The sequence below is a fragment of the Carcharhinus amblyrhynchos genome, chromosome 14, assembly GCF_965287045.1.
Source record: "Carcharhinus amblyrhynchos chromosome 14, sCarAmb.v2.hapA, whole genome shotgun sequence".
NCBI lineage: Eukaryota > Metazoa > Chordata > Chondrichthyes > Carcharhiniformes > Carcharhinidae > Carcharhinus > Carcharhinus amblyrhynchos.
The window spans coordinates 61,570,102-61,588,701 of NC_137337.1; the positions used below are offsets into that span (position 1 = coordinate 61,570,102).

General features: G+C 41.4%; 1 protein-coding gene across 1 annotated transcript; it reads left to right on the plus strand.

Moving 5' to 3' along the window:
- Positions 1 to 3,822: 3,822 nt before the first annotated feature.
- Positions 3,823 to 6,621, plus strand: LOC145352181 (EEF1A lysine methyltransferase 3-like). The gene is made up of 3 exons (XM_080201911.1): positions 3,823 to 3,993; positions 4,848 to 4,959; positions 6,203 to 6,621. The coding sequence occupies exons 1-3, from the start codon at positions 3,823 to 3,825 to the stop codon at positions 6,619 to 6,621; spliced, it is 702 nt and encodes a 233-aa protein (XP_080058037.1).
- Positions 6,622 to 18,600: the final 11,979 nt, after the last annotated feature.

An 18,600-nucleotide genomic window follows, 5' to 3' on the forward strand; every position in this document is an offset into this window, starting at 1 on the left:
AATAAATGCTGTAGCAGCCAGCGACGCCTACATCCCACATATAAATCTTGTCCTGTCACATCCAGAAAGTTATGTATGCGAACGTCTGGGTCTCTGTATTCCTGCAACACCTTAAAATTATGTTATTTCCTTTCCAGATTATCTCATAGTTAGTCCTTACACTATACACCATTTCATATTTCTCTGCACTAAAGCTAATCTCCTACGTTCCAACAATTTCACCACGCATTCCTTCATGAGGTCTTCTATTATTATCCTCAATACTTATTACTTTTCCAAGTTTAATTTCATTTGTAAACCTGAAATTGTGGCCTTAGGGGAAAAAAGAACACTGCGTAGATCTCAGCTGGAATATTGCGTCCAATTCTGAAACCACTTCAGCGGACTGGCATCAAATTCACTAATTTTTATCAAAACTTTTTAATTTGTGTGTGATCTCAATATAAGAAGGTCGTGAACTCCCCACATTTTGCACAAGAACTCCTAATCCTCCGACAAATCTAAAGGTTACGAGTTGTGCAGAAACGGACTTGACATTGATGCACTTCGCTGGATGATTATTCTGCCCCCATGTTACATTCCTATACATAATGGGGCGGTTTCTTCTTGTCACTGCATGCAAATTACCAGGCATGACTGGCTTTACTCCAGCTTCACATTGCTTTTAAGTTTGCCTTCAAGCTGCCTCCGTTTGTATATAGGGTACTTACATCTGGCATCCAAATCTGCTCTTACGTTCATGCGGGAATATCACGGTGTGCAAATATCAACATTGTTCTGAAGAAAAATAAAATGTTTTGCGAGGTACTGGTGGTGACCAGTTGTTTCCAAAGTACATCTTGTCCTGCCATGTATCCGCCCATTGTTCATAGGCCTTTGTGAATTCAGCTAGTGAGGTTGAGCTGTATTTCCCTGAACTCATGGAGTTATTATCTTAGGAAGTTGCGCGTCGTCCTCTTCCCTGTATTTTATGCTATCTACGAATTCTGAAATTTACCGTGCAAATCGCCCCGGTTTCAGAGTTCCTCAGCTGCAGTAAACAATCGACTTTAAGACACTCGGTGACTTCAGCCATGGGAAACGGGAGTTACATGTTCGTTCACGTTTCCGAATATATAGAATTGTGCCTTTTACAATCATGTCACTTGGCCACCATAGGCGGTGTAACCATTTGGTCATCAGCAGCTTTTCGGTATTCGAGTCACTGAGGATGAATTAGAAGTTAAACCATTGGAAAATAGATGCACGTGGTGGTAAAGGAACAAAAGTCAATTGGTTGAAAAATTTGGCGAAGTGATAGGTGATTTGCAGTAAACTGATATTATTCTAACAAGAAAATAATATGCAGTGCGTTTTACTGGTTGTCAATACTTCTTGTTTCTCATAAATGATCCGAAATTGAATATGGGGGCTTATATTTCGAATTTACTAATGGCACATAAATAGGAAACGTAGTAAATGCGCAAAATGTGGCTGATGAAATATTCAGGTGCAATTTAACGTGGGTGCCTGTGAAGTGATTCACTTTGGGAGAATAGACAATGGGGATAGTACAATTTCAATAGGAAGTACAAAACAAGGGAAAACCGGGCCCTTCACTTTCCTCCCACAAAGATGTGCTGCTTAGGCGGATTGGCCTTGGTAAATTGCACCGTAGTGTTGACAGATGTGTAGCTTAGCGGGATAAATGCGTGGGGCTACGGTGATAGGGCAAGGGTGGGCCTGGGTAAACTGGAGAACCAATGCACTACATTTTATAGCATAAATTTAAACATGAATGATAGAAATCCTAAAATGTGGCTCAATTTACATTTCTTCGCACAATATGACCGATCATAAAAATGTATTTTTTTTCAATTTCAAGGTAGATGTGTCGTCAGTGATTCATTCTTCGCCAATTTGAATAGAATTCTGAACCCAAAAAGACGCCAGCAACAGCTTGAAATACCATGATAGCTGTTTTGGATAATTTGGGGAAACTTATTTGTCTTTGACTTTCTGAGGAAGTTAATTGGTAATTTTGTGGGCACCTTGAATTATATGAAAGGTGACATTCAAAGGAAATATATATATACTTGAAAACTTGCAGTGCTACAATACTAACTGGGGAAAGGTCAATGGCTAGGAGTAATTGGATAACATTTAACAGCTGATACAGGTGGGATTGTGGAATGGTCCCTTTTGCGCTGTAGGCTCCTACAATAATTAAACATATTGTATAAACTTGGGATGGTTAACTGCTTGCAAGAGAAACTTAGAACGTACACCGTGGATTGTGCATTCTGCTTAAACTTGACGCACACACTGAGGTAATGCAATCATCTCAGGCTTATGAGTTACCAAATTTAAGTGAGCAAGGGCCCTAACAACAGGAGTAATTAATGCGGCCACTTAAAAAGCAAACTGTTAGTTGTCCCGAAATGGAGTGGAAAATCTCAGTACATCTGCTTTGAAAGGACCATCAATGAAGTCACGTTAATCGGTACTTAGTTCTGTTTGTTGGAATTTGGGGACTCCTGACGGAGGAGCAGCAAGCGCTCCCAAAGCTAGTGGCTTTTGCTACCAAATAGACCTGTTGGACTTTAACTTACTGTTGTGAGACTTCTTACTGTGTTTACCCCAGTCCAACGCCGGCATACCCAATCATGGCATTTGGGGATGCAGAATCAATTTGCCATTTTGATGCCCATGCCCACGAATGAATAAAAAATAGATAACGTTTGGGAGGATACTGCTGGGATGTGCGTTCTGGCCTGACCTGGTATAAACAGCAGGTTTCCTTCCCTAAAGACCCTTGGCGAACAACATGGGTTTTTTAAACCACAATCGAAGATAGCTTTGGTCACCTTTATTTTCAAGTTCGAATTTATTAATAGATTTGAAATCCCATTAGCTGTCATGGTGAAATTTGAACTTTAGCCCGGGCCTCTGGATTATTATAGAATCATAGGATCGCTACAGTGGAGAAGGAGGCCATTCGGCCCATCGAGTCTGCACCGAACTCAATCCCATGCAAACCCTATCCCCATAACCCCATATATTTACCCTACTAGTCCGTCTGATACTAAGTGCCAATTTAGCATGACCAATCAAACAACCTGCACATCTTTGGACTGTGGCAAGAAAGCAGAGCACCGGGAGGAAACCCACGCTGACACTGGGAGAACGTGCAAACTCCACACAGACAATGACCCCAAGCCGGGAATTACTAGTTCAGCGGCCCCACCTTTATGGTACCATTCTACCTTTTTAACTCATTTCCACTGTTGTGGATATATTGCAGTCCAAGTGCCATGCCATAATTCAAATCTGACCTAATCAGACAGAAATTGATAGAAAAAGCATTTCATAGACCCTTTTAGCACAATTTAGTCATCAAAGAAGAATTTCGCTGCCCAGGTAGAGCTATAATATATTGTTCCTTCTAATTAGCAGGCGTTATTCTTGCGCAACGAAGGGAATGATTATTTTTGATATTGGTGTCTTTGCAGTTCAGATGTAAAATCGAAGAAGGATCAGGTGGCAGCATTTGAAAATGAGCTGCGCAATTCTTCCAGTATCTGATCGTTGCCATTATGACTTTTTGTGTAACCTGATGGTACGCTACATACCATGAATTATGGCATGGCACTTGGACTGATGTAGCATTCATTGCCATATTTGTTAGTTAGATACGATTGGATATGCGGAGATTGGGAGCGGCCCGATGAGGCAGGAGAAGTTATGTAAGTACTGTTCCTGCTTCGCTACTGCAGTTCGAGCGAATTCCATTGCAGATCAAAAAGTGACCGTCGCACACAATTCTAAAGGTAGATCACAAAGATGACGACAACCCCATTCCTGGGCCCTTGCGGCGACTATGCGTCACTGCTGAAGATGCACCCTTCGACTTGCTTCATGAAGCAGAACAATTTTGAGTTCTGCGGATTCAAACTCAAGATTGCTAGAATTTTAGGCGCTGATCTGGGGGTGTCTTCCTACGTCTGGAGCAGTGTAAGTTCCCTGCGGTTGTCCAAAGAGCAATAGTCACTTTGTATTCGTATTCCAAGTTGCATTTGACTTACAATCGTCATAATTTTCTCAGAAACAAAACTACACTTTTATATGTATGCCCATTTAGCACAATTTGTCCATTCATGCTTGGCCTGAGGCATGTATTCCTCAGACACATGTTTGAAGTAAAACAATGTTCATTTCTCCTTCATCTTGGTTGCAAAACCTACTCTCACTGCTGCTGTTGGGATATTTTAAATTTCCATCCACTGGTATCCCCCACCGATTTTGAATTAAGCTGCCCATTCAAACGTAAGCCCCGGTGTATGCCTACGTGGCCATTATTTGTGCGTGCGGCCAGATACTGAGTGCTCAAACAGGAACTGGTGAGTGCGCTACTTTCCTGCACAGACGCACAACTAACTGTGAGTCCCTGGTTAATGATCATAAGGGCAAATATTCCAAGGCAGGTCAGGAATGAAACTGAGATCCTGCTAGTTACTTGAAATTCGGAATGGTGCTGTACCATCCACTGAATCATTGGTGAATTGCGCTCGCAACGAGCCACTGTGTTACCCCAGTTTGAGAATTTGCTTGTTGAAGTTATTTTACTTGATTGAGATTTGTAGATATCTAGGGATGTGTATATACGTACGGAACCAACTCGACAATAGTGACCTAAACACTTTGAAAAACATGCGAGATTGTCTGTCTTACAACTGTTTTACGCTGTTTATCGTTGGATGGAGTTATTCGCACCGATCCCACCTTTCATGAACAACTGTGGGATCTAGCTGTTCTTCATATGTTTCGGGATAGATTGATCCTAATGCATATGCTGTTTAACTTTTTAGGGGATTGCTCTTTGCCGGTACTTTGAGAAGGAAAAGATCAATTTTACTGGGAAGAAAGTGATTGAGCTGGGAGCAGGCACTGGAATCGTGGGAATATTGGCAGCCTTACTCGGTGAGTTACGGACGGAATTAAAAGGAAATATACGATTTTATCGAGGAGTAGGAGATAAACAGGAAAGAATGGATGCACCTGTCTATATCGATAAGGCAGTTTTTTAAAAGTTTATTTATTAGCGTTACAAGTAAACTTACTTTAACACTGCAATTACGTTACTATGAAAATCCCGTAGCCGCCACACTCTGACTCCTGTTCCGGTACACTGAGGGAGAAGTTAGCCTGACCAGTCCACCAAAGAAGCATGTCTTTCGGACTGTGGGAGGAAACTGGAGCACACGGAGGAAACCCACACAGACACGGGGAGAAGGTGCAGACGCCGCGCAGACAATGACCCAAACTGGGAATCGAACCCGGGTTCCTGGCGTTGTGAGGTAACAGTGCTGAAATCAGCACTGTGTCACCACGCCATGACAAAAATGCCCGGTAATAAAGGATGATTCGTTCCCCAACTTCCTGTAATACACGTGGTTTGTGAAGAATTGTATATCCCTAGTGTAAATATTCAGTTCTGCGAGCTTGTGTTTATTCGGAAATCCAAGTGATTGGGCATCACTCACTTCTATCGATGGTACACTTCAATCACTCATTTATACATTCTTTTTGTTTTTAATGTTTTACTCCAAATCACCAATTAAATTAAAGCCTTGATTTCCCGAGTCTCATTCAGTAACATTCTTCCAATGCCAGACAAGGCAACCTTATGAGCGGGATAGTTATTTACTGAAATGATTAACTAGGTAGAGATACCACAATAATGCGCTGGTTTCTTTAGATAGGAAGGGTCTGAAGTCTACGCGGGACACTTAGTGAGGACAATGGATAGGACGGCCGTTGTGGTATCCGGCAAGAAAGGATGCAGGCCTTGCTCCTGAAACTTAGTAATTGCTAATTATTATCTCAGAAAGACAATGGGTGATGCCAGATTTATTATATTGAGCAATGCCCTTTTTGCTCAATATTATTTTGTTAGTATCTGAAAGCGTCAAACAACTCAACTTGCAGAGAGATCTCTTTCGCAGATTGTCCAGACCATTTTCGGTCAGAGCCTTCTAGTTTGTGCTGTGTGAATGAGTCCACCCCCGAGTGAATGGTGAAGCATGCTACTATCCGGGATATTAACTGCCCACAGACCCTCAGACGTTTTTGGCTACTATTGCATTAGTTTCACACGATCACTAGTCTCTTATCGGCAGCAAACCCTTAATCTAGATTGACATTGCTCTTTTCTTTTTGTGAGGTGGAAATGTTACCATAACAGATAAGTTGGACATCCTGATGCAAATCAGAAACAACGTCACTATCAACGTGCCCTCAGCCTGCAGAAACCGGATAAAAGTTCTTCCGCTGGTTTGGGGTGAAGACCAATTTAGTTTTCCTACCGATTATGACTTCATTTTGGGAACAGATATCGTCTACGAAGTTGAGTCCTATGCCGGCTTAAGAGATACACTGTGCTATCTTTGTAGCGATCACACTACAATTTACCTCGTTACTGAATTTCGATGTCACAACTATTCTGAAACTTATCATAACGTAATATTAACTGAACATTTTAACTGCAACCCTGTTGAGGTTTCAAATGACAAAACTATTGTTGTGTATAAAATGAGCAAAATTAGTGCAAAAGCTCCCAAACTAGAGACAGACACGGTGTAGAAACACAGGCATCAGCCGACTTAATTGACCACAGTCAGTACGTCAAAGTGTTTCTGCTTTTTACAAGATAAAACGGCCCAAGATTCAAACAATTAAGGCTAAAGCAGGTTGAACAATTATGTTCGTCACCCATTAGCTACTGGCTATTTCAATACCAAATAAAGGAGATTTCACCAACAATGTCCCTGAAAACTTTAAATCTCCATCACTCAATCCTTGAGCAGAAAATAATGGGAAGGGATTTCCTTCGTCTACTCTTTTAAAACCTGTCATAATCCCGTGCACTTCTTTCACACCTCCCCTCAATTTTCTTTGCTTCAATGAGAGCAATTTCCAACGTTACGTTTTAGATTACACGCGCGGCTGGAAACATGCTGGCAAAACTCCTCTGCCCACTCACGACAGCCCTCACGTTTTCTCAAATTGTGGTGACTAGAACTGGATGCAATGTTCAGTGCCATTTATGGTTTAATCAGAACTTTCTGAAGGTTCACCATAACTTCTTTATTAATTAATCTTTACTAATTAAAACGCTTTACTGATTATTCGCTCAGTATCTCCTTCCTCCTTCAAAGATCCATACACAATAATTTGCAGGTCCCTCTGCTCCTGCACACTATGTCATCCTCTCGTCCTTCCCCCCTTCTGTCAAATAACATCCGTTCACACCTAAAAAGTGGAAGGGTCATCTCGGCCTTCTGGGCCATAAGTAGCTGCGGCCGTCACCAAGCTGTTCCAATGCAGTTACAACGCAGGCATTTACCCAGCGATGTGGAAAACTGCCTACATGTCCTGTCCTCTACAAATCCATCCCAGCCAATGAATCTACAATGGTCATTAGTAAACGGATGGAAAGGGTCGTTAGCAGTGCCATTATGTGGAGCGTACTTAGAAGCAAGCTGCTCACTTTCGTTCATTTTGGGTTACACTAGAGCCACTCAGTTTCTGACCTCATTGCGGCCTTGGTGAAGACACATTTATCAATTATGTTTTCTTAGATCAGAGCTGAAATATTTTACTCGCAATGCAAAAACCCTCAAAAGAGTTTAGCGTATAATCCAATCACCTTGGTAAAATCGTGTGTAATGATCGCATTACATCCTTGGTGACGTGCAAGTAACTGGCTTTGAAATCAATGCAGTATTTGACCGAGTGTGTCATCAATGAGCACGGACAAAATTGGAATCGATGGGAATCAAGGGAAGATTAGAATCATACCTAATACAAAGTAAAATAGCTGCCGTTGTTGGACGTCAGTCATCTGAGATGCAGGACATCACTTTACGAGTTCCTGAGGGTAGTGTCTTGGGCCCAGCTATTTTCAGCTCTTCATCCAGACCTACCATCCATCATAATATTAGAAGTGGGAGTGTTCGCAGATGATTGCACAATGTTCAGCACCATTCCTGACTCTCCAGATACTGAAGCCCTTTGCGTCCAAATGCACCGAGGCCTGGGCTGATAACGATAAGTAGCATTCTCACCAATTGGCAGACATATTCGGTCTGCTAAATATGGCAGACCAATTTATCATATTGGTCTGGCATTACCAATATGCCAATTGTCTGGAATATTGGTTATGCCAGGCAGTGCCATAACCAATGAGACAGATTCCAACCATCTCCCCATGATATTCAATTCATTTCCATCAGTGAATCTCCCGCTATCAACATCCTGGGGGTTGTCATTGACTCGAAAATGAACTGGACTAGCTGTATAAACACTGCAACACGCCCTGGGCTGGGAAGAGCAAGTCTTGACTCCCCAAAGCTCTAGCGAAATTGATATTTAATGATTAGATTTAGTTTAGTTTTCCACGCGCAGTCGGAGTATGTCAATTCAATATGGTTTAATGCTGAATTCTGGGACACAGGCTCATTACTTGGTTTGATCTTTGCGCCACACTCAGAAGTGCCAAGGGAGGAAAAGTATATGGTCCCTGAAGCTACTGATGCAAGACTTCAAGGTTGAATAATTACTGAAGTGGAACTATCCACCTTCCTCGCAATTAAAATGATCAGTTCCATTCTCTAAAGTCAAAGTCTTATCACGCAAAGAGAAACAATTGTTAAAACGTCCAACCCTTTACATTAAATGTGCGCAGTTTAACTTGTGATTTTTAAGGGAAATCACTTTATTTCAAACTATTTAACCATTTTTGATTTTGTAAATTTATAATGAAGTTCTGTAATTAACTTTTGTAAGACTGTAGCTCTTTTAAATTGTAATATCTGTTACTTGAATATGTTGTGCTACATTTAGCACACCGAAGACTTTTGAGCATTAATGTGAATTTTACAGTGACTTCGTACAATTTTTGTAACTTTGTAAGTTTTACAAAGCTATTCTGTAAGGTTAGTTGACTGATACAAAGCATTGACAGATACAATAAAAATATAATACCTGTCTCAGCAAAACCGCCTTGTTAAGTGCCTGTTTTTAATGAAGCTATCTATAGGTCAATTAGACATCAAATGAATCCATGTTTACAGATATCGCATTCTGTGTTAGCTCAAATAAAAGCAGACATGAAAACTATTATCACATCTATTAGATACATAACACTATACAGTTCATATTATATTTTGTCTAGTATTTTTATTAATTTTATGTTTATGAGAAACGTTACGACTCTATTTTTTGTCTTAAAAGTGAAGTAACTCAACCCAAGAAACCACAGGTAGTAGTAATAGCAAGCATCGGATATCTCACACAGATCATAGAGCTTCTGATTGTGGTTCGATTTAATACTAATTTAATTAGGTTTTCAGAGCATGAGCTCAAGATATCAATCATGAAGCATGACAGTAACGTATTTCCACCATCCTGGCTAAATGACCAAGACATCATAAAACATTCTGTTTCTCTAACAGGGAGTAAGCTTTATTAAGAGGAATACTCTCTCAAGTATTGATATCTTAAGGACCAGTCAGGGACAAGACAATCGGAAATTACATTAATAGATGACCATCATCCTCGAGAAACCAATTAGAAACTGATGATGCCCACCACACATTGATCACACGCCCCTTAAGCCAATTAAGAATTAGCCTCGCCTCATTTAGACCAATGAGAATGCAATGTTGATCAGGCTATGAGTTGTGGCTGTGTTGGTGGAACAACGATCATGAAGGTGTTTTCCTGCCGGTCTTTTCGCTAAGATTAAATATCAGATCAGGTGCCACAAATTTTCTCGTCATTCTTCAATCTTGCGTGTCTCTCTTTTGGGGGCCATGATTTGGATTCAATTTAAATGTACATTGGTTTTTGGAGCAAGCAGGGAGATGGATTGAAGGTTTGCTCTGCCATTCTGCGTAAAGGTTTTGTAACTTTAAGAATTGAGTAAAATTCATGAAAGAAACTAAAAAGCAGCTTTGAGCAAGTGTCACAGCAAGTTTGGAACTAAAGTTTGTTTGTAAAGCCTGCTGTCCAGGTGCTGCGGAGATTACAGAGAGAGAACAGAGATAGTGTCAACTCGCGCTCAAGGCTGAACAGGAGAGTAAGGGCCGTAGTACGCTCGTCAAGTCTCGCCCTATCATTAACAGATATAAATTTACAACATATTGAAGACTTCTTGAGTTACTTTATCAAACTACTTCCTGTTGCCTATAATGTTGAAGTCTCAAATGAACAAGATTAGAATTTAAGTTCAAATAATACATAGAACTGAAACCATGTTTGCACCAAGGCTGTAATGAGATTACTTTAAAACGGTTTTATTAACAGAGCGCACAATTGGAGTTTTTAGATAGATGGGACAACATTTCATTTCTGGTCCGGAACAATTATAACTGTTTATTTTGTTTTCAGCAAGGAATTAGTCGCCTCAACTTGAACACAAACGTTTTGTTGGCATATGCCATCAGAAATTGCGAATTTTAAAGGCACATTGTAACACTTACTACTATGAAGAACATGGGATCAGGTACTTAATTCAAGATAATAGACCGCCACCGTGGAATAACAACAATAACCTAGATTTGTAATATTTCTTTAATATGATAAAACATAGAGAGACAATTCGCAAGATGACAGGCCGGATAACGAAACGCATGCAGGCTTAACCGAGTTTCTTGATGAAGGAAAATTAGGTATGGAGGTGGACGATGTTCCCGAATTTAGTGACCAAGCAACTGAAAATACGCCTCTCAATGGTGGAGCAATTGAAATACTCCAGCTGTCCGAATTGGAAGAACGCAGCTACCTGGGAAGGCTGTTGGAGTGGAGTTCCAAAATTAGGAAGAGGCATTGCATGAATGCGTTTGAAAACAAAATGAGAATTTTAAACCCACCATGTTGCTTGACTTGTCACCAACATAGGCGAGTGAGAACAGGGCTAATGCATGAAAGGGTCCTGGAGTGAATTAAATGAGAGCAGAAACCTTTAGAAATATTGCAAAAAGGTGTGGCCATTTGGCCCATCGAGCTAGCACCAACATTAATGTGATCAATGCTGATCTGCATCTCAATACCACAGTCTTGCTCTCTTTCCACACTCCTTGATGTCTGTTGTGTCCCGAAATCTATTTATTTCTTAAATTATACATTCAGCGACTTGGCCTCTACACATAGCCTTATATAGTGCAGATTTCCACAGTTCACCACCCTCCGAGTGAAGAAATTTCTCCTAATCTCTTCCCTAACTGGCCTTACCCCATATCCCAAGATTCTGAACCCCTTGTTATAGAAATTCCAGCCGGAGGAATCAACATACCTATATGATCTGCCCAGCTTTGGCAGAATTGTATACGTTTCAGTGAGATACCCTCTCAATTTTCACTGTGCTCCCTCTATGACAAGTATATATGTTCTTAGGTAAAGAGACCAAAACTGCACACACTACTCTAGGTATGGTCTCAATAAGATCATGTACGGTTGTGGTAAATCACCCTTGCTCCTGTACACAAATCTTCTTGCAATGAAGGCTAACACTTGCCTTCCTAAATGGTTGCTACACTTGCATGTTTGCTTTCAAAGTACAAGAACACCAAGACCACTTTGAACAGCAACAGTTCTTAATCAATTACCACTGAATAAATACTCTGCCATAGAGTTTTTCTTTCCACAGTAAATTACTTCACACTTATTCACATTATACGACATCAGTCATGTATGTGCCCACTCACTTAACTTGTCTAAATTGCCTTGAACCCTCTTTAGTTCCACATCACCATGCGCTGTCAGCAAACTTGGAACTATTTAATTAGATATCCTGATTCAAATCATTGATATACATTGTGAGAGGCTGGGGTCCAAGCATTGGTCCACTAATCACTGCCAGTTTGCCATCCACTCCAGATAAGACCCATTTGTTCCTACTCACTGTTTCCTGTCTGCTAACCAATTCTCAATCCATGCTAGGATATTACCTATTCTATTAGTTACGTCCTCAAAAAGGCTTCAGTAGGATTGTCAAACACGATTTTCCTTTCCTAATCCCATGTTGACTTTGTCCAATCCTGTTGATAATTTCCAAGTGTCCTGTTGTCAAATCATTTACAATAGACTCTAGTACTTCCTCTATTATTAATTTTAGGCTCAACAGTCTGTAATTCCCTCTCTACTCCCTTGCTATTTTCTAAGATGGTGTGATTACATTTGCCAACATTGACTGCCTGAGCTGTTCCATAATCTACAGAATTTTGGAAGACGGCAACCCATGCACCCACTGATTCCATCCCACCACGTTTAACCTCTGAGGTGTAGACTATGGCCCTAGGGGATTATGATCTCTAAGCCTATTCATACTACTAATCTCTATTTATACTACTAATACTAATTTACTTCAAGTCCACCTTCTCACTCGATCCTTGCATCCCTAGCACTTCTGGGAAGTTACATGCTTCTTCTGCGACGATAGAATTAAAGTGATTGTTTCATTGCACAACTTCCTTGTTTTCTTTTATTAATTCTTCCGTTTAAGATAGTAATAGATCAGTTGGTTGCACTAATCTTTTTGCTGTTACATACTTATAGAAGGGTTTACAGTCCTCTTTTATACTTCTTATAAGTGTATTTTCACTGTCTGTGCGCCGCTGCTTAAGGGCAGAGTAAGCATTGCATTGTCTGAGGTCACTGTCCATATCCCAGTGCTCGCACTGCACCATTCACACAGCATTCTCCCAATCGACTTCATTTCACGTAGCGCTCTGCATATCCCAACATCCACATTCCTCGGTACACACCATACTGTTCAGCCTCACTACCCACACCAGCCTCAACATTGCATTTTCAACACGGCGCTGCACAAACTATATTACGTGCATACCATACCCTTAATTCATCATTGACAATCAGTTTTCAACACCCGCCACTGAGTACTTTAACCTACTGCCAATACTCAACAACAGACAGCACACTGCCATCAAAACAGAGGTTAACAATTCCATGAAAGGTTCTATTGGATGTACCATCGATTTGCTCCTCAGATGCCAACAATGTAATTATTCAATTTGTTGCCTACTGCGGCATCCTACTCCCAACTCCTTCATAGAATGTCGTGCATTAACTTTCCTCTGACTTTAGACGTCTTTAGGAGTGTTCACAATCTACATGTCAAAGGAATTGCATTCCATGAACGAGGAATATATTTTCATCACCTTTAACCTATGCCTGATTCCCTGGTCACTCATATCACATCTTTGTTTTCAACAATCGCCATCACCCTTTATCAACAAAAATAGAAAGATGTAAGAATCCATAATGACGGACAGGTACTGTGTTTTGTAATCTTACTAGTGTTATCACTGAGGAAATCTGGTTCTAGAGCGAGAATAGTAACATAATGGTGACATGAGACAAGAACATAGAACATATAACATTACAAAGCAGTACAGGCCCTTCGGCCCTCGATGTTACGCCGACTTGTGAAACCAATCTAAAGCCCATTTAACCTACACTACTCCAATTTCATCCATACGTTTATCCAATGACCATTTAAATGTCCTTAATGTTGGCGAGTCCACTACTGTTGTAGGCAGGGCATTCCACACCCTTACTACTCTCTGAGTAAAGAACCTACCTCTGACATCTGTCCTATATCTATCACCTCTCAATTTAAAGCTATATCTCCTCGTGCTACCCATCTCCGTCTGAGAAAAAAGGCTCTCACTGTCCACCCTATTTAATCGTCTCATTATCTTATATGCCTCTATTGAGTCACCTCTTTACCTTCTTCTCTAACGAAAACAGCCTCAAGTCCCTCAGCCTTTCCTCATGATATCTTCCCACCATACCAGGCAACATTCTGGTAAATCTCCTCTGCACCCTTTCCAATGCTTCCACATCCTTCCCATAATGCGGCGACCAGAACTGTACGCAATACTCCAAGTGCGGACGCATTAGAGTTTTGTACAGCTGCAACATGACTTCATGGCTCTGAAATACAATCCCTCTACCAATAAAAGCTAACACACCGTACGCTTTCTTAACAACCTTATGAACCTCAGTGCCAACTTTCAGGGATCTATGCACATGGACGCTGAGATCTCTCTGCTCATCCACACTACCAAGTAACTTACCATTAGCCCAGTTCTCTGTATTCCTGTTCTCCAACGTGAATCACTTCACACTTTTCTGCATTAAACTCCATTTGCCACATCCCAGCCCAGTTCTGCAGCTTATCAGTTTGTCCCTCTGTAACCTGTGACATCCTCCTGCACTATCCACAACAAGAAGGACCCATAAATGCATTAAGCACCAAAGCTGCCCATGTTGCATTAATTGACACGACAGAGAGGTGATAATATATACATAAGGAATTTCAAATTTGAAAGATTCATAGTTCGCAAATTTGTGTAAAAGGCAGTGCTTTTTATCATTTGTATTGAATTAGAAATGCCCTTTCGTTTCAGAAGGCATGGGGATTTATTGGAGAAGCTCCATCATGATCGCCCCTGAATGATGCCCGTAGTAATGGAACTCTCCTTCAGTTGATGATCAAATCTGCTACTTAATCTACCTAGAACACAATGATCAAATATATCTAAGGAATAGGCCAGGAAGCAGTAGAGAGAGAGCAGAGAGAATGTACATGTGCTGAATTGGAGTGGATGAGACTAATATTACCCCTCAGGAATCTAAGGACTCTTACCCTGTATCCTTAGACTGTGACCTCTAGTTCAGGGCTCCCCTGTCATTGGAAACATCTTTTCCCTGCATCTACTTTGTCTAGTCCTGTTCGAATTTTCTAGTTCCTCATGAGATTCCTCCCCTCATTCTTCTAAATTCCGGTGAATATAATCCTAACGGACGCAATTTGCAATCCCAGGAATCAGACTGGTAAACATAACAAGGAAATCCCTCTTCAGCTAAGGTGATAAAAACTGCACACAATATTCCAGCTGTGGTCTCCTGCAAAACTGCAGCAAGACATCCTGCTCCGAATTGTCTTGCTGTGAAAGCCAACATACCACTTGTCTTCTTCACTGCCTGCTGCACCTGCATGCTTACTTTCAGTGACTGGTGTTCAAGGTCACCCAAGTCTCGTTGCACATTTCGCTTTCTCAACCTGTAGCCCTTCAGATAATAATCTGCCTTCCCGTTTTTGCTACCAAAGTGCGTTACCTCACATTTTTCTGCATTATACTGTACCTGCCATGCATTTGCTCACTCAGTCAGCTTGTCCAAATCACACCAAAATATCTCTGCATTCTCCTCAAAGCTTAACATACCACCCAGCTTTGCATCATCTGCAAATTTAGAGGTATTAAATTTAGTTCCCTTGTCTAAATCCTTAATATACAATGTGAATAGCTGGGTTCCAGCACTAATCCCTGTGTATAGTCAGTCCCTGACACTTAGGAAGAGACCCGTCTATTACAACTCTTTTCCTGTCTGCAAAACAGTTCTCAATGCATCTCAGTACACTACTCCAAATCCCATATACTTTGGTTTTGCACACCAAACTATTACAATGCAGCCTTGTTGAAAACCTTCTGAAGGTCCAAGTAAACAGCATCCACTAGCTCCCCCTTCTACTCTACTAGTTACACCCTCAAAGAATTCTGGTATATTTTTAAAGCATGATTTCCCTTCATAAATCCATGCTGATTCCGTCTGATCCTGTCACTGTTTTCCAAGTGCTCTGCTATTGTATCTTTTAAAACGTATTTTTTCATTTTCCCCACTACTAACTATTAAGAATCTGTATTTTTGTCACCAATCTTTTCCTGATCCCATACCTATAGAAGCTTTTGCAGTCAGTTTTTGTGTTCGCCACATTCTTACTCTTGTACTCTATTTCCTCCTTTGTCCCCGTTTGCTGAATTCTGCACTACTCCCCATCCTCAGACCTGCTGCTTTTCTTTCTGGAAAATCTGCATGCCTCTTCCTTGGTTCTAATAGTATCTCCAATTTCCTTTGTAAGCCATGGTTTGGCCAACTTTTCCGTTATATTTTTGCACCAGATAGGAATGAACAACTGTTGCCGTTCACCCATGCACTCTTTCGATGTTTTATGTTGCCTTTCCATTGTCATCTCTTTAAGTAATGTTCCCCAATCCATCATAACCAACTCGCACCTCACACCTTTGTACTTTCTTTTATTTAGAGTCAGGACCCTAGACTCAGTATCAACTACTGCAAATTGATGAAGAATTCTATGTTGCTGATTCCCAAGGAGCCTCACACAATTAGATTGCAAATTATTCTTTTCTTATTACACAAAACCCAACCTAAAATTGCCTGTTCTCAGGTAATTCCTCAATGCATTGGTTCAGAAATTCATCTTTCCAGGAATTCCTCCTCTGCAGTATTGTTATCAATTTGGTTTGTCCAATCGATATGCAGAATAAAGTCACTCATAATTATGCATGTTCCTTTTGATCACACGTCTCGAATTTCATGTTTCGTGCCATTGCCAACGTCAACAATACTGTTTGTGGGTCTATATACAGCCCCCACTAACGATTTATGTCTCTTGGTGTTTTGCAGCTCCACCCACACAGATTCCAGATGACTGGAGCTAACAGCCTTCCTCACTGTTGTGTTAATGTCCTCTTCAACCAGTAATGCGATCCCACTGCCATTTCCTTTCTGCCTGTCCTTCCTAAATACTAAATAGTTCAGTATTCAGGATGGCCAAGGTTCCCACCTATATCATGTTTCTGTAACCCCAATAATATCATACTCAATTTCATCTATTTGCATGATTAACCCATCCACTTTATTGTGAATGTTTCCATGCATTTAAGCATAAAGTCTTAAGCCTTCTCCCCTCAACATTTCTTGTCCCATTCTCATTATTTTAACTGTGGCCCTGTTTGATTCTAGTTCTTCATTTCTCTGCCTATCACTTTTCCTTTTCCCCTTTCTGCCTTTTGTTTTTGTTTCCCCCTCCCCTGACTGCTTGTTTAGGTTCCCACCCCCCTGTCATTTTAATTTAAACTCTCCCGAACCACTCTAGGAAATGCTACCCCGAGGACATCAGCCCAGATCCTGCTCTGGTCCGGTTTGTAGTGATTCTACCTCCCCTAGAACAGGACTAATGTCTCAAGAATCTGAAATCCTCTCCCTCACTCCATGTCTCCAGCCATATTTCATCTGATATATTCTGCTATGTCCGCTATGTCTGCTAAGTCCACATCATGCTCCGACTAGCACATGGCACCGGTAGTAACCCTGAAACTGCTACTTTGGAGGTTCTACATTTAGTTTACTTCCAGTTTCTTTTATTCTACTTTTAGAATCTCATTCCTTTTCTCCCATATGTGGTTTGTACTAATGTGCACCACCACCACTAGCTGTTCACTTACCCCTCCCACACCTCCTGTAGCTGATATGAATCATCTTTGACCCAAGCACCAGAGAGGCAATTTGCCATCCTGGAGTCTCGTTTGCGGCCACAACATTGCTTATTTATTCCACATTTAATCGAATTGGTTAGCACTGCTGCCTCACAGCTCCAGGGACTTGGGTTTGATTCCCAGCCTGGGTCACTGTCTGTATGGAGTATGCACGTTCTCCCCTCATCTGTGTAGGTTTCCTTTGGGTGCTCCGGTTTCCTGCCGCAGTTCAAAATTGTGCGGGTTAGGTGAATTGGCCGTGCTAAACTGCCCTTTAGTTTCGCAGGTGCGTTGGTTAGAGGGATAGAGCCGAGGTGGGATCGTTATTGGTGCAGACTCGATGGACCGAATGGCCTCCTGTATTGAAGGGATTCTATAATTCTATGAATCCCCCATAACTATTGCATTTCCACACTTCTTACACCTGTACTGTGCAGCAGAGCCAAGCGTAGTGCAACATATTTGGCTGCTGCTGCTTTCCGCAACAGTATCCAAAACTGTACATCTGCTTTGCAGGGAAATAACCGCGGCAGGTTCCTGCATTGCCTACTTAACCTTCCTGCCTTGCCTGGTGGTCACCTATTCCCTTCCTACCTATAAAATTTTAGCCTGTGGCATGACCAACTTTCTATACGCGTTATCCACCATACCCTCTACTTTGCAGATGCTCCAGAGCGTCCGCATCCGCCGCTACTCCAGCTCTAAAACCTGGGTTGAAATAGCTGCAGCCGGTGACACTTGCTCCTCCCAGTGCTAACCCCGAGCGTTGGAAATGTCCTCGGCTTCCCAGATACAGCAGAAAGAGCACACCATACCTTGGAGGTCTGCTACCATGACCTCCCCCTTTAAGTTAAACCTTTTGGAAGGTACTTTAGGTAATATTGATTCCTCTAGGGCCCTTCTTCCCTGGTCCCAGTCACTGCAGAATGTAATCCTGCAGCACTGCTGCCTCACAGCACCAGTGGACACTGTCTGTGTGGAGTCTGCGTGCGTTTCCAATGGGTGCTCTGGTTTCTTCCCGCAGCTCCAAAAGACATGCTTGTTATGCTGGGCATGCTAAATTCTCCCTCAGTGTATCTGAACAGTCGTCGGAGTGTGGAGACTAGGGGATTTTACAGTAACTTCATTGCAGTGTAATATAAGCCTACTTGTGATACTAATAAATGAATTTTACAAACTATGACCCACAAAATGG

Bases quoted from the DNA above. Each gene is read 5' to 3' on its own strand.
- LOC145352181 (XM_080201911.1), top strand. From the start codon at position 3,823: ATGACGACAACCCCATTCCTGGGCCCTTGCGGCGACTATGCGTCACTG. The intron at 3,994-4,847 runs GTAAGTTCCCTG...TTAACTTTTTAG, and splicing joins CTTCCTACGTCTGGAGCAGT to GGGATTGCTCTTTGCCGGTA. The intron at 4,960-6,202 runs GTGAGTTACGGA...TCTTTTTGTGAG, and splicing joins AATATTGGCAGCCTTACTCG to GTGGAAATGTTACCATAACA.